The following is a 15339-nucleotide window of genomic DNA, read 5'->3' as shown; positions in this document are numbered from 1 at the left end:
CTAAAAAGGTATTTTCATTTTACATCTTTTTAATCTTTGAAGAAATTAATGAAATATAAATTAACGAAATATAAATTTTCACTTAAAAAAATTAACGATATATAAATTAAATGATGAACTTTATATAAATTAACGAAATAATCGAAATAATTTAATTTCATTAAGGGAGGGGTATTTTTGAGCCAAATATTTAACAGAGGGGTATTTTTGACCCATTTAAAATAGTTCAGGGGTATTTTTGATCCTTTTTCGAATTCTGTTAGAGGGAGGGGTATTTTGAGCCAAATATTTAACGGAGGAATATTTTTGAGCCAAAAATCTAACGAAGGGCATTTTTGAGCTATTTCGGATAGTTCAGGGATATTTTTGAGCCTTTTCCGTTATTTTTATAAAAGTGGCTAATTGTGTTCTTTTCCCGTTAGTAGGTAAATTTTAGTTGGGTGATTTTGATAGTTTGTAAAAGTTGGGGCATAAAATCATATTTAAATTTTTTTTTCAAAAGATAAAAAAAATTCAAAAAATATATGGCCAAACAGAACTCCAACTCCAATTTCAACTCCAACTCCGAAAAGTTTTAGTTTTTATGACCAAATGGCTACTAAAAGAGAAGGAAAACAAGTGAAGACGAAGAGAGAGAGAGAGAGAGAGAGAGAGAGAGAGAAACTTAAAGAGAGGGAGAGATAACGTGAAAAGAGAGGGAGAGAGATAACGTGAAAAGAGAAAGGAAATAATGAAGTGAGAGAGTTAGGGATTCTATTTTAAAAAAAGTTTGAACACTGTTTAGACTTCTTTTCATATGTGATCCATTTAGATGTTTTCAGATACATTAAGACTCTTTAAAAAAAAAATAAAAATGCACTTAATGGACTGAAGTCTGAACCATTCAGATACTTCCATTAAGTGCAAACAAATAGGGCCTTAGAGATATTGCTACAGTAGAAAAAGTTTTATTGAGGCTCACCCATCATAGTTGTGTGAGGATATTTTTTGGTGAAGAAAAAATAGTGTGTCCTACACTTTTTATTTATCAATCAATTTTATATTCACATCCGTCCACCCCACCCCCACGCCTCTCGCCCCACTCGTTCACTTACCCATCTTCTTTACACCTTTCTTTGTTCTTCACCCATTTCCTTTAACAAATTTCAAACCTTTTTTCTTTTTTTTCTTTTTTTTTTCTCTCATCGTATTGGGGCAAGTTGGATGAAATGAAGACTGGCTTCGGAAATTTTATGCGATAAGAAGTTGCCTCCAAGCTAAAAGACAAATTCCATAGAGTTGCAGTCCGGCCTGCTATGTTGTATGGAGCGGAGTGTTGGCCGGTTAATAATTCTCATATCCAAAAGTTGAAGGTGGCGGAAATGAGGATGTTACGTTAGATGTGTGGATCCACTAGAGCTGACAGGGTTAGGAATGAAATTATTCGGGAGAAGGTGAGAGTGGTGTCAGTGGAGGATAAAATGCGGGAAGTGAGGTTGAGATGGTTTGATCATGTGATGAGGAGAGGCACGGATGCACCAGTTCGTAGGTGTGAGAGGTTGGCCTTAGGAGGTTTCAAACGGGGTAGGGGTAGACCGAAGAAATACTGAAGAGAAGTGGTTAAACATGACATGGAGCAGTTATAGCTGACTGCGGACATGACCCTGAATAGGAATATATGGAATAAAAGCATTAGGATAGATAGCTGAGGGTGTGGATGAGTCGTAGGCAGTATTTAGGTGGCCTTTGGTGTCCTTTGTTTGGCAATGTACAGATTTTTTGTGGATGTCGTACCTATGTTATTTTATTGTGTTCTATGCTTTTGTATACTGTCTTTTATCTTGTGCCGGGGTATATCGAAAACAGTCTCTCTACTTCTTTGGAGATAGTGGTATGGACTGCGTACACGCTACCCTCCCCAGACCCTCAATGTGGGAATATACTGGGTTTATTGTTTTTGTTGTTGTTTTCCTCTATGATAAGAAAATTGTTTTTTTTTTTTCCAGAAAATTAGAGCTTATTAATTTTCAATGGTGTCTTTCAGATTTTATGAGTACCTCAAAGACAAAGAGGTGAAGATTAAAAGAATGATGAGTTTCACTTTCTTATCAATTATCAGTTTTATAATATTATTATACGTTTCACATAAAAGGAAAGCTGCATCTACAAAGTTTAAAATCAATCTGATATTGAATATATACAGAAAAAGAAAATATGTTTACATGACACACAAACAAAAGAAATTATAACCTATCAAAAAATATTTAAATTTTACATCAATTTTCATGAGATGAGTATTAAAAATTCGTTGAGAAGTTTCAAAGTGTGGTCTGAATAATAAGACAACAGTGAAGAAAAAGAGAGAAGAAGATTGGAAAGAAGTTGAAAGGTGAACGTGAGCCTCTCCCACTGTAATAGAGTGTAGTATGTTAATGACATCTTTACTTGAGTAAGTGATATTTGCTATATAATAGTGTGTGCACTATGCGAATGACATCCATAAAATAACTTATTTATAATAGTAAGTATAATTATATTTATTTAAAAACTCAATATCTAATCGACAAATACGAATATATGAGCCAAGAAAAAATTATTTGACTTTTGAAATTTAAAATGTGTCATAAATTGAATCAATGAGATATATTGTTAATGTACTCCCTTTGTCCCATTTTATTCGTTTTAAATTGGGATGACACAGCTATTAAGAAAACAATGATTGATAATGTAACTTTATCATTTTGTCCCTCTTAATTGTGTCTTGTTGTTAGTTCTAATATTGATGAATGACCAATACCAAAGCACCATTTATATTCTTAATGGTGTACTCTTAATGGTACTCCTCTTTGCAACATTTTTCAAGAATGCTAATAACAAGGAGTAAGCAATTACACTTAGGATATAATGGAAAAAAAAATTGTCTTTGTCTTGATAAGTAAAAAATAACAAGTAAAATGGGACACCAAATTAGAAAACTTGGAACGGATAAAATGGAACGGAATGAGTATTTAGGATGCAAGAATGTAAATGTTTGCATCAAATCAATTCGATTTATTTTAATTTATTAATTTAATAAAATCAAAATTTGCATTATTAATCATGATTTAGCGCTAAAATTTATATGCAAATATTTTGTACTCATAAGTTTGACAGACTAAGAACCCGTTTGGCCAAAGAAATAAAAAACATATTCACTCTATATGATATTTTTGATGCTGAAAATAATTGATAGCTGTGTTTGACCATAATATTTTAGAAATAGGGCATTTCTTAAGTTAAGATAAAAAAGTTTTTAGAGTTTTATAAAAAATGAATTATTTCATGTAAACAAAAAAAATTATTTTTTTTTGAAAAAAATAAATTAAAAAGTACAAAAAATAAATTCAAAAATAGTGAAATCACCTCAGAGGTGTTTTCCAAAATACCAAATATTGTAAAAGCATTTTCAAGAAATATTTATGACCACACCAGTGTTCCGGAATAAAATGAAAACATATTCTGAAATATTATGAATAATATTTCATGGAAACGCTTACAAAATCCGAATAGTTTTTCTTTCTACCTTGCTGACATACAAGCGGGGGGAGAACTTAAAAAATAAAAAGGAAAAAAATAAAATCAAAGGGTCATTTTACTGAATTGAGGACAAATAATCCCACCAAGAACTATTGCTAACTGCTAAGAAATCTAAACAAATAGTCTATAGCCAGCCAGACACATAAGTGAAAGAGAGACAAATTAATCATTCACGATGAAAAGTGAGAACTAAACCCTCTTCCACACATCCAATATCAACGTTATTCAAAATTAAACAAGGGATCGAACCACCAAGTACAAAGTTTGTCAAGTAAATTGCGTATCCAAGAAGCTCATATATGTTCTATCGCTGAGAAAATGGTAGATTGCAATTTGTACAAAACACTGCAAGTTAACACATGCAGCTAAGTCAGGGAAATATCATATTTCCCGTGTGTGGAATTTACGCCAATCCTACCGATTAATAACCCTTATTTCCACGAATTCGAGCTCTCATATCCACCTGAAAGAGAGAACTGTTGGTCAGACGGTATGTTGATAAGATGAAAATGCTTGTCAATATCACAGCGTAAAAAGGACATGCCGGATCAAGCTGACAAGAGTCATGTAATCTTATTTTTGCTTGTGGGATCCAACCATGTGGTACACATTATTTACTTTGACAATCATGTGGCGTATCGGATCCTCCAGTATAATAAAGCGTTACTAGTTTTACTTAGTTAAGTCAATACGGTAATGCTATATCATCAAAATCCAGTATTAACTCATAAAAAGAACAAAGAATTCATCTATTCACAAAAGTGACACACACCATATTTTTGACACCTAAACAAATCCATGAGATACCCCACCAAGGCCAAGAAGAACAACTATAGCATTCACGTCCACAACATTATACCAAAATCAGAAATAAGTAGCGCAACACAGTACAGTCATTATCCACAATGATCTCTTTCCCTTTCAAACAGCGCAAAGATGAGGTAAAAATTGCCAGCATATCTGCACCTAGATTTGAAGTTTCACATAAAGGATTTATTTATTTGATACGTATATATATGATTTATTTCCGCCTGGTGTGTTGGTTGTCCAATACATCATCAGCTAATTGTGCATAAAAATGTAAGGGCAATTATAGGCACCACTTTAGATGTGATTATGACTAGAAAGTCAGGAGAAAAGGGGCAGGATAGCAGAAGACCTTGTATTCAGCTCAAATGCTTAACGATACAGACAACTCTCTAACTATAACCCTGAATACAGCTGTTAGATAGATGTAAGTTGTAACATCATTGACGTCCTGAATCTGATGGAATTAAGCTGAAGAATGAACTGAAATAAGGAAAATTTAGTTCACAAACATTTCCAAATATGAAATCATTTCCAGAATTCCAGTCCGGATTAAATCTAGCCACATAAGCTGAAATTTACCCGTTACTATTCTCTTCATCTTAAACTTTTACATCAGGGATCTATGGAAGGCTATAAGGTTGCTGAAATAAGCCTTTATATTGTTATTCACTTGCCATATTCCCTACTTCTTAACCAATGTGTTCAGGGACCTTTAATCTGATTAATAATTTCCCTTACCAAATCAGCTTCATTTATCATAATCAGTGTTTGGTCATTCAAGAACAACATTCCCAGTATTATCCCACGTTGGGAGAGTGGGGACCTTAACCCTACGGCCCTACCTTGCATGAGTTAGAGAGACCTAATTCAATGTTTGGTCATTACACGCTAAAATCAGATATGTACTTAATTCACACGTAATTCTCCAATAAAAGCAACCAACAGAAAACTGATTATTCAAAAATCAGAGCCAGACACATTCTGAACTAGCCAAGTCCTTACTTTAATTAAGCATCTTATCTCAAATTGTTCTTCAAATTCAATTTGAAGCCATAGACATTTTAGTGGCTCCTGCATTAAGAGTTTGACAGCTCTGAAACTCTTAGAGGCCATACACTTCAAGAACCACTACGAAGAACCACACTTATCAACAGACTAGCAATTCCTATTAATATAACACAGTGAGATGGTCCTGTCTGCCACAAAGGCTGCATTATCAGATCCAAATCAAACATCCCAAATATTCCTCCCTTTCAAATTGAACCTCATGGTTTTACTTTGTGGTACATAACCATTACGTCCACTCTCTTGAAATGGAATGCTTCTCATCACTTTTATGCTCCTATTTATGTGTCCCACTTCCTATCTTTGCTCATTCCAAAATCGCGTCCAGCTTTTGCCAAAGGAAAAGGTTCTTCCAACACTTATCAATATTTCTCCATTTACTATTTGCAAAAACGAGTTTCATCTACCTTCTTTTTAATTTTGATGTTAAAATGTGTTTAACATACTCCCATATCACCAAAGTTCAAAGTTATGATACAAGGATGTTTGACGCTCAAGTTTAGAAGCAGTTATACCGTAATTGAATAAAGTTTCAGCTCTGGCCTCGATAATTGCACTGCATCAAACGAAACCACCAAATTATTTTGGTTAATCTTATTTCAAAACTGTCCAGCACTTTTCTAAATTAAAGCTCACTTTAATCTCCAACTCGATAAATCACATAAATTCAATGTACCTTCAAAAGGCATAAAAAGTTCAAAAGGAACCTCATCCGGAATACTCCAGCAGCAATGCAACAAATTGAGGACTAGTTGAATTTCTTGATCTTGAATCTATATACACTCATTTAATTTTTGGGACAAGTTCAAATCAAGCAGTAAATGTAAAAGATATTCAGTTATAGTTTGGAGAAGAGGTCACGTTTGAAATCTTGCAAAGATGCAAAACAAATACATATATATCACTGACGTTGGAGGATAACTATGTGGTCCTAAGTTCATATCTCAGCAAAGGCAAAAAGCACTAGATGACTTCTTGCCATCTGCCTAAGCGTTGGTTGGCAGAGTTACCCAATACTTATACTGGTGGGAGGTAACAGTCAAGGTGTTCATATGTAGTCCGGATGCCACCCAACCACTCTCATAAAATAAAAAAGCGAAGAAGTGTTTCACAGTGTTGCAGAAAACACTCCTATAGAGGAAAATAATTGCAAAGTTACTGTAATTTTATATACAAGAAAAGATAAGCAAAGGGCGAACCCCGACCACTGGGGTTAAATTTTTCAGAAGACCTAGGGGAGGAATGGAGGAATTGATGCCAAAGATATATTTGTTAGTAATATACTACCAAGAATCAACAATCATCAATTGATCATAATCAATTATGCTTCAATCCCACGCTAAATGGAGTTGGCTATATGAATACTCTCTAGCCTACTTCCTTATACTCTTTTCTGGGATAATACATGATAATTCCAGCAGCACCTCATAACTTTCCAAAAGAATAAGCATTTCAAAATCAATAGTGCAGATGCAGACGAGCTATACAAGACAAGTTCTTCGAATCAACGAATACATAAAGAGCCATATAAAGCTTATACAAAGAAAAAAAAAGCTAGTAGTAATAAAGTACAACCTGTCCTCGTTTGCAATTGAAGTAGGTTTCCCGAAGTCCAACACATTCACTAGGAATACAGGGACTCTTCTCTTTTGCACATTCCCTGTAACTCTTCTTCTCAACCTAAAAACATCATTCCATTTCAGCAACTACACAAATTAAAGTATATAATTAACGAGACAAAGCAGAAAAAAAAAAAATTAACCTTAACGCAATCGGATTCACTGAGGCACTTAACCAATTCCATAGCAAGGCCCTTACAGGACTTCGCCATTTCTACTTCTCCCCTTCTTCTTTTTCTTCTTCAATAAAACCCCCTTCGATCCTTCCAGTCAACAAAGGGCCGGGCCGCCAGAGACTTTGTGAAGTTTTCTAATTGGACCGATGAACCTGACGTTGGATTATTCTCAAATATAGACTCAAATTAGGGTAGTTTCAAATTTTAGCCCTAAATAAAAAGACTTTGTTAAAATAGCCTTAATTTGTTAAGTCATATTTTTTGGATGAAAATAACTTTCTCCAAATTATTCGCTGTTAAAATCTATTTCATCTTCAGAATCGACTTTTTCTTCCTTTCTTTCTTCCAAATTCAAGAATTGAGTTTTTCTTTCTCTCTTTCTTCCAAATTTTAGAATCGACTTTCAAATATTTGCAGAATCGACTTTAGCCGTAAGGATTTTTCAGGTATGAAATTCATCATCAAAATTCAATGTGGTAATTTTAGATTATTGATGCATTGTGGTAATTTTAGCCCGTTATATAATTAGCATATTGATTTGATTTTTGGGGAGGTGAACGTAAGCTGAACTTGAGATATGCTGTTGTTGTAGTAACATATTTACCATTGAGGAATTCCATCGAACAAGGGGTCGGTTTTGGAGGGAAAGACCGGAGTTAACATTGATCGCAACATATTTTGGGAAGGTAAAACGTATAAGGTCAAGGTGGTACAAGAAATTAGTTCCAAGTATTTCAAACTAGTGGTATAATTAGAATTAGAAGATGATGAGGAATTGTGTCGAACAGATTGTGGGGAGTTTGTTATTACGATTATAATTGTGTTTGAGTAGTTGCAAGAGTTTGGTCTTGGAGGCAAAGACTGTGTTTTCCATCTTGGATGAATCCATTCTATGTTTTAGAGAGTAAAGAAGCACTAAATTGTTGATTCTAAGAGAGCGCACCTTAGTAATTAGTTTGTATAACATAGAGCAACATGCAATGGGCTTAAACTCTCTAGTAGTAGTAGGATTTGGCACTTTAGGTAACAAGGTTACTATTGTACAGTTCACTGCATTATACAACTTTTTCGTGTTAAAAAAATCCTTCATTGTTGAACACGCATTATATTTAATCCTTCATCTTTTGTTAACTATAATAGTATTGGTTACGTCTACTTTAAGATAGTAGTATTCATGAATTCATCTCTTTTTACTGCTCGCGGTATGGAAGGGTAAGAGGTTATTAACTGAGAGCTTTGGAAGCACACAATAAAAGTCTAATTATATATTACAGTTCCCACATCCTTTATCATCAGGTTTTTGTCTTTGTCTAGAGCAATTTTGTTTACGAAATTACCAAAAAGATAAGAATAACAAGGAAGCGATCCTCCATTTATTAGAGCCCCAATACAATCCAACAATAGTAGTACTATATCCAACTTGGTTGAGTATTTGAACAAGCTTAGTAATCCAACTTGCTTAGGAGCTGGCGTGTCATCTTCTTCATCATATATTGTGTGGTTCTTGTTAGTATCATCATATAAATCATTTCCATACAGATGGAGATTTGATGGTCTAGAATGTTAAACATGGTGGCTCTGCTCCTCATAAACATGATCAACACATTTCCCCTAACAATCTAATGTATCGGTGTTGAAGCTATGTCCCATCTGATTGACGTGTCCATAATGACCTCTTACGATGCCACAATTATGTGCATTTGACCTGCAACGTTAAATTAATATGATTAGAAAATCCGTATACATGCAGATTGATGTTGTGAAACGAATTTGACCTGTTGTGTTTGCTTAAGAATATATAGTGAAGTATTCAAAGTTTGCTCTCTAACATCTGAAGCTTTTCGATGAGATGTTCACACAATTAAGCATTTATCATAACGTTTAGATGCCTTATGTTTGAGTCTAACTGTACTAAAATACATGGGGTTTGAATCACCTTGCTTATACACAAAGCCCTGAATTTTTATCATAACATGCTCTCTTCAATATTGTTCCACTTCTCAATAATAGTCAGTACATCATTCTCTTTCAAGGCCATACTATTGGAGTATTGAGTTAATAAATAATATTGTATCACTTGCAACGTATCTCTGAAGTAAACAACCCTCTCAGAATCACCCCTATAGTGTGTGTTATTCAGTAGTTTCAAGTGTGATTTTAGCATTTTCAGATTTTGCCATATATTTTAAGTTATGCCCCATGGGCAAGAGTTGACACTTCCTTAGTCTGTAATGATTTGACAGATGACCTATAACCTTGCCCCAGAGGCAAGACTGAGACAGTTATGTCCCATGGGTAAGAGTTGACACTGCCATAGTCTGTAATGATTTGGCAGATTACCTATAACTCTTGCCCTAGAGGCAAGACTTTGACAGAGATGCTCCATGGACAATAGTTGACTATGCCTTACTCTTTAATGATTTTACTTGTTGAAGCTATATATTCTCAATTAAATTGTTACTAATCTTTTGTTGTTTCATTTTTCACAAGGGTTGTGCTTGGAATGGATAAAAACGAAATGAGTATTGAAAGTATTGATAGAAATAATGAGTTACAGGTTATTGAACAAATATTGGAGGCTAAAATAGCTAAGCCATCCAAGATTAAGAGGGTACGCCAAAAAACGAAGAGGATACTTGATGTCGAGACTACTCTCTTGAGACACAATGCCTCTTTGAATGAGGTAAATGTCAAGTCGATCTTTATTGACAAACAAAATATGATGACGTGCATGTCAAACATTGCAATTACACACAACATCCAATTTAAGGTTATCAAATCAAGCACAACAAGATATTCACTGCGATATTTGGACGACAACTGTGTGTGACGGTTTCATGCCTCGAAGATTCCTGATTCCTTGCTCTTTCAGGTTACTACATATGAAAAGGCTCACAGTTACTCGGTTGATTTCATAATGTCCGATCGTAGAAATGCAACATCAAAGGTCATATATGACTACATACTAGAGCTCGTGCATCACACCCAACTTCGTGGTAGATGAAATAAGAAGGAAATACAAAATCATCATATCCTACAACAAAGGATGGCGAGCGATACAACATGCCTATACAGTGATAAGAGGAACCGCGGAAGAGAACTTTAACAGGTTGCCATCGTATCTTCACATGATGAAATACAAAAACCCAGGAACATACACAAACATAAAGAGGGATGGTGAGAATAGGTACAAATGCTATACTGTTGAAATTGACAACTTTTGCCCAAGAGGCAACAATTTATCCTTTATTTGCATTGATTAGATTATTAACATAGATGGAACTCTTGCCTCATAGGCAAGACTTGGTTTAGAAAATTATTGAAATTGAAAACTTTTGCCCAAGAGGCAACCATTTATTCTTTATTTGAACTGATTAGATTATTTACATAGATGGAACTCTTGCCTTATGGGCAAGACTTGGTTTAGAAAATTGTTGAAATTGAAAACTTTTGCCCAAGAGGCAATAATTTATCCTTTATTTGCACTGAATAGATTATTAATATAGATGAACTCTTGCCTCATAGGCAAGACTTGGTTTAGAAAATTGTTAAAATTGAAAACTTTTGCCCAAGAGGCAATAATTTATCCTTTATTTGCACTGAGTAGATTATTAACATAAATGAAACTCTAGCCTCATGGGCAAGACTTGGTTTAGAAAATTGTTGAAATTGAAAACTTTTGCCCAAGAGGCAACAATTTATCCTTTATTTGCACTGATTAGATTATTAACATAGATGGAACTCTTGCCTCATGGACAAGACTTGGTTTACAAAATTATTGAAATTGAAAACTTTTGTCCAAGAGGCAAAATTTTATGCTTTATTTGCATTGATTAGATTATTCACATAGATGAAACTCTTGCCTTATGGCCAAGACTTAGTTTAGAAAATTATTGTAGAAATGCTATCCTGTTGAAGTTGAAAACTTTTGCCCAAGAGGCAAACGTTTATTCTTTAATTGCACTGATTAGATTATTAACATAGACGGAACTCTTGCCTCATGGACAAGACTTAGTTTAGAAAATTATTGTACTCTGATTATAAACATCAAATGCAAATTGTTACTAATATTCTTTTGCTCAACACAGGTTTCAATATGCATTCTTTGCTTATGACACTTCAATCATTGGATGGACCAACTGTGGACCAGTAATAATGGTAGATTCAATATTTTTAAAGGCAAAATATCGTGGTGTCCTCATGATAGCAGTGTCAAAGAATGAAAACAACAACATATTTCCTTTGGCTTTTGGAATTGCAGACTCAGAAAATAATGAGTTTTATAACTGGTTCTTCAATCAGTTAAGACATGTAATTGAGGTACGTGAATAATTGTCTATTCTATCAAATCATCACCCAGCCATTGTAAATGCAATTACAAATATCTATCCAGAGTGTCATCACGGGATATCCATCTATCACATGGAGAAGAATTTAAGAAAAACATACTTCTCAGTCGTGGTTCTACCACTCTTCTACAACGCAGCAACAACATACAAATGAACTGAATTTTATACTTCCATGGAAGAGATAGAAAAAGTCGACAAAGTTGTTGCGGAGTACTTGAAAGAAGAAGAACCAGAAATATGGGCTCATTCATTTTATACCAACAGAAGGTACAATATGCTTACGACTAACAACGTGGAGTCCATGAATGCGGTATTAAGAAAAGCTAGGAAACTGCCAATACTAGGACTGATCGATTACATTCAGAACAAGTTACAAAATTAGTTTTATGAAAGAAAAATAGAATCGCAAGACAACTTTCATGACATCACACGTTGGGCAGAAGTGGAGGTGACTGACAAGATTCAAGTTGCCTTGAAATTGAAAGTAAGTAATTGAAATTGTATTTTGATAATAGGGAAATCTACTATTACTATTTTTTGATCGCAGATTATACATAGCTGGTTTACTGTTATTTGTGATTTATTGCTAGTTTTTTAATTTTCTTGAGATTCATGTGCAAAATATGCATTTTGTTGCTTCTGCTCATAGTTGCGTGATCGTTTGTGATTTGATGTTGTATGCTTGATTGTAGCTATTTTTTGGTTGCCTCAAGATTCATCTCCTATGTATGTTTGATTGCTCCGTATGGCTAATTCTGCTGATATACTAGATGTTTCACTATCATAGTTGATTCTACTCCTAGAATAGATGCAATATCTGTTTTATCTCAGTTTATTTGTAGCTGATTCTCCTACTCATATGTTGGAAGCATCACTATTGAATCAGTTATTGTTCCTGAGCAAGGTTCTGTCTTTTCCATATAATACAGGGAATTTGACTTTGAAAGCTCATTCCTTGGATGACAGATCCTTCTCCTACGCTTTTCCTGACCAAGTCAAGCATCAAAACTCTAACTATCCCCTATATTGGCCCTTCTCTTCCATTTTGAAATAGAACCTTAATTGTTACTCCTTATTAATGGTCACTTATTATTAGATTTTCGATTAGTTCAATATTAGATTGTGATTTGATGTTATATGCTTGATTGTAGCTGTTTTTTGGTTGCCTCAAGATTCGCCCCCTATGTATGGTTGATTGCTCTGTATGCCCGATTCTGCTCGTATACTAGATATTTCACTAGAAGTTGTCATTTATTTATCATTTTATTTATAGGTAGACCCCATTGATGCAACAAGATTTGTTGTAAGAGAAGAAGAAGTTGAATATATTGTAGACCTGAAGAGCAGGACTTCTCAATGCTTGGTATTTCAAACAGATGAGATACTATGAACCCATGCAATTGCAGCTATAGAGAGTAGACATATGAACAAGTCTAGCTATTGTTCTCATTGGTTCTCAAGACAGTCTTGGCTACAAATATACTAGGGAGAAATCCTACCAGTTGGAAGCACAGCATCATGGATTATCCCAGATAGCATAAAGGATCTGGTCACAAATCTCCCAAATAAGGAGGTTCTGCTTGGGAGAAGACAAACATCCAGATATCCTTGTAGAACAGAATCTTCAAAAAAAATTACAGATGTTCGAGATGCAAAAGGACCGGGCATAACAGATCAAATTGTCACTATACCCCTATCCTTCATCCATATGCAAGAAGATACAGAAAGAAAAATAAGAAAACATGATTAGTTTTACTTTTTATCCGAGAAGTTGGATCAAAATAACAGTTATAATAGAATTTTTTTATCCCTATTTTAGTTAGTAACAAATACTTTTGACTTTCAATCATGAATGTCTTCTTATTTATATTGAAGTTTTAACTTGTGGTGAAGTATTTAACTCAATATCTTCTTATTGATTGTTTATAAAAATTACTTAGCATGTTAAGTTTTTTAATATATTGATGTGCAAAAATATATCATATTAACAGGATTCGGGGAAGGACTATACCCCTAAGAGATGTGACGTGAATAATTCCATGGGATACACTTTAAAATTTGCCTTGAAGGCAAGATGCAGAACAAGTTGTTCCTCATGGGCAAAAGTTGACACTAGCTTATTCTGCAATTATTCGGCAGATAATCTACAACACTTCCCCTAGAGGCAAGACTTAAGCCCCAAAGAAACAAGTTATGCCCTATGGGAAAGAGTCGACACTAACTTAGCGTATAATAACTTGGCAGATGATCTGCAGCTCATGCCCTAGAGGTAAAACTTAATACAACAAACGAATAAGTTATGTCCCATGACCAAGTGTTGATACTAAATTAGTGTGTGATGATTTGGTAGATAATTTATAAGTCTTTCCCAAGAGGCAAGATTTTTAGACACCAAAGAAACAAGTTATGCCTCATGGGCAAGAGTTGACACTAGCTTATTCTGCAATGATTCGACAGATGATCTACAACACTTGTCCTAAAGGCAATACTTAGACATCAAAGGTGGTTCAACTCACAAATTTTTCAAAGAACATTCTTCCTCTACCATACAAAATATGTTTATAGAAATATTACAATCTTACAACCATATGAGAATCAATCTTCTAGACCAAAAACTAAAATACTATAAGCCAAGAACAAAAGCAATTAACATTAAAAACTACAAAAAGAAAAGCACGGGAGAATATTCAATTACGAGTAAATAATAAGATGATACCAATCAACAAAATCAAGCATCTAACCAAATAAATAAAAGTGGAGAACCAACTACTGAGGAGGAGTAGATGACCCTTGGATTACAAGGTCTAAACTATTTCTTATTTTATGCCATTTAATCGAGGACAAATGTGATTGAAAAGATCAAAATACTCATATAGCATTCACACATAATTAATGATAAAACAACCCCCATAGGAACAAGTTATACCTTATGGGCATGAATTGGCCCTGCCACATTGTTTACTAATTTAAGAGATACTCAATAACTCTTGCCTCAGGGGTAAGACTTGCCACAAGAAAAGGCAAAAAATATTCTTCGATAATTAAACATAAAGATACAAAGATACCAACAAATGAATCAGTAGCGATTCTACATTGTATACTTCATGTTATCGCATAAAAAATAGCCGATTCAATTTGAAAAGACTATTTGAACGTTACATAATCGTATAAAAATAGATAAAAATCCTTCATGTGCAGTGAGTTTCAATAACTACAAAACTAAAAATAGCTAAAAATCCTTCATGTGCAGTGAGTTTCAATAACTACAAACTAAACTACTACTCTTGGTGCGTTCTCATCCTCTTTTCCTTTCCAAATAATCTGCCAACTTTTTCCGTAGTGTTGTCTTTTATACCAGCTTCTAGTTTTCTCTTTTCATAATCCCACCACAAAGCTCCATACCTTATGAGAACATGGCCAATGTCAATCTCTTTAGGAATATCTCTACCATGAATGACATATTCAGCAAACGCACAAAGAAATGCTCCACAATCACTGTGATACAAAAGAAATATATTGCGTGAATATATGGAAAACAACAAAAAAAAAAGAAATGAACATTTAAAAAATGAATGCAATGAGATACAATTGAGTTTTTTATGGCAGCTCATCAACCATTTTTATCGGCAAATTGACATTTTTAATTTGGCAATGCCTTTCTCAAGATAGAAATTGACCTTTTTCAGAAAATACGGTATCAATGTTTGGTAAGGTAACATCACTTTTTGAACAACTTTATCACTGCACCTGATACGGTTGGAGTCG

The 15339-nt window shown here is 34.1% G+C and overlaps 1 protein-coding gene across 2 annotated transcripts; it reads right to left on the bottom strand.

Annotated features, from left to right (window-relative positions):
* Positions 1-3698: 3698 nt before the first annotated feature.
* LOC107862079 (mitochondrial protein pet191 homolog) lies at positions 3699-7406 on the bottom strand. Of its 2 annotated transcripts, XM_047409957.1 has the most exons (4): positions 7193-7406; positions 7006-7110; positions 5946-5986; positions 3802-4018 (listed from the first exon to the last, which is right to left on the bottom strand). In XM_047409957.1, exons 1-3 carry the CDS (start codon positions 7259-7261, stop codon positions 5963-5965), a joined length of 198 nt encoding a protein of 65 aa, XP_047265913.1. In that variant the 5' UTR covers positions 7262-7406; the 3' UTR covers positions 3802-4018; positions 5946-5962. The 2 variants fall into 2 exon arrangements, with proteins under 2 accessions (XP_016563013.1, XP_047265913.1); XM_016707527.2 differs by lacking the exon at positions 5946-5986 and having other exon boundaries at positions 3699-4018.
* Positions 7407-15339: the final 7933 nt, after the last annotated feature.

This window comes from Capsicum annuum, chromosome 3 (assembly GCF_002878395.1).
Source record: "Capsicum annuum cultivar UCD-10X-F1 chromosome 3, UCD10Xv1.1, whole genome shotgun sequence".
In the NCBI taxonomy this organism is placed as follows: domain Eukaryota; kingdom Viridiplantae; phylum Streptophyta; class Magnoliopsida; order Solanales; family Solanaceae; genus Capsicum; species Capsicum annuum.
Note: the sequence above shows the minus strand (reverse complement) of the source record. Positions and strands in the feature narration are given on the sequence as shown.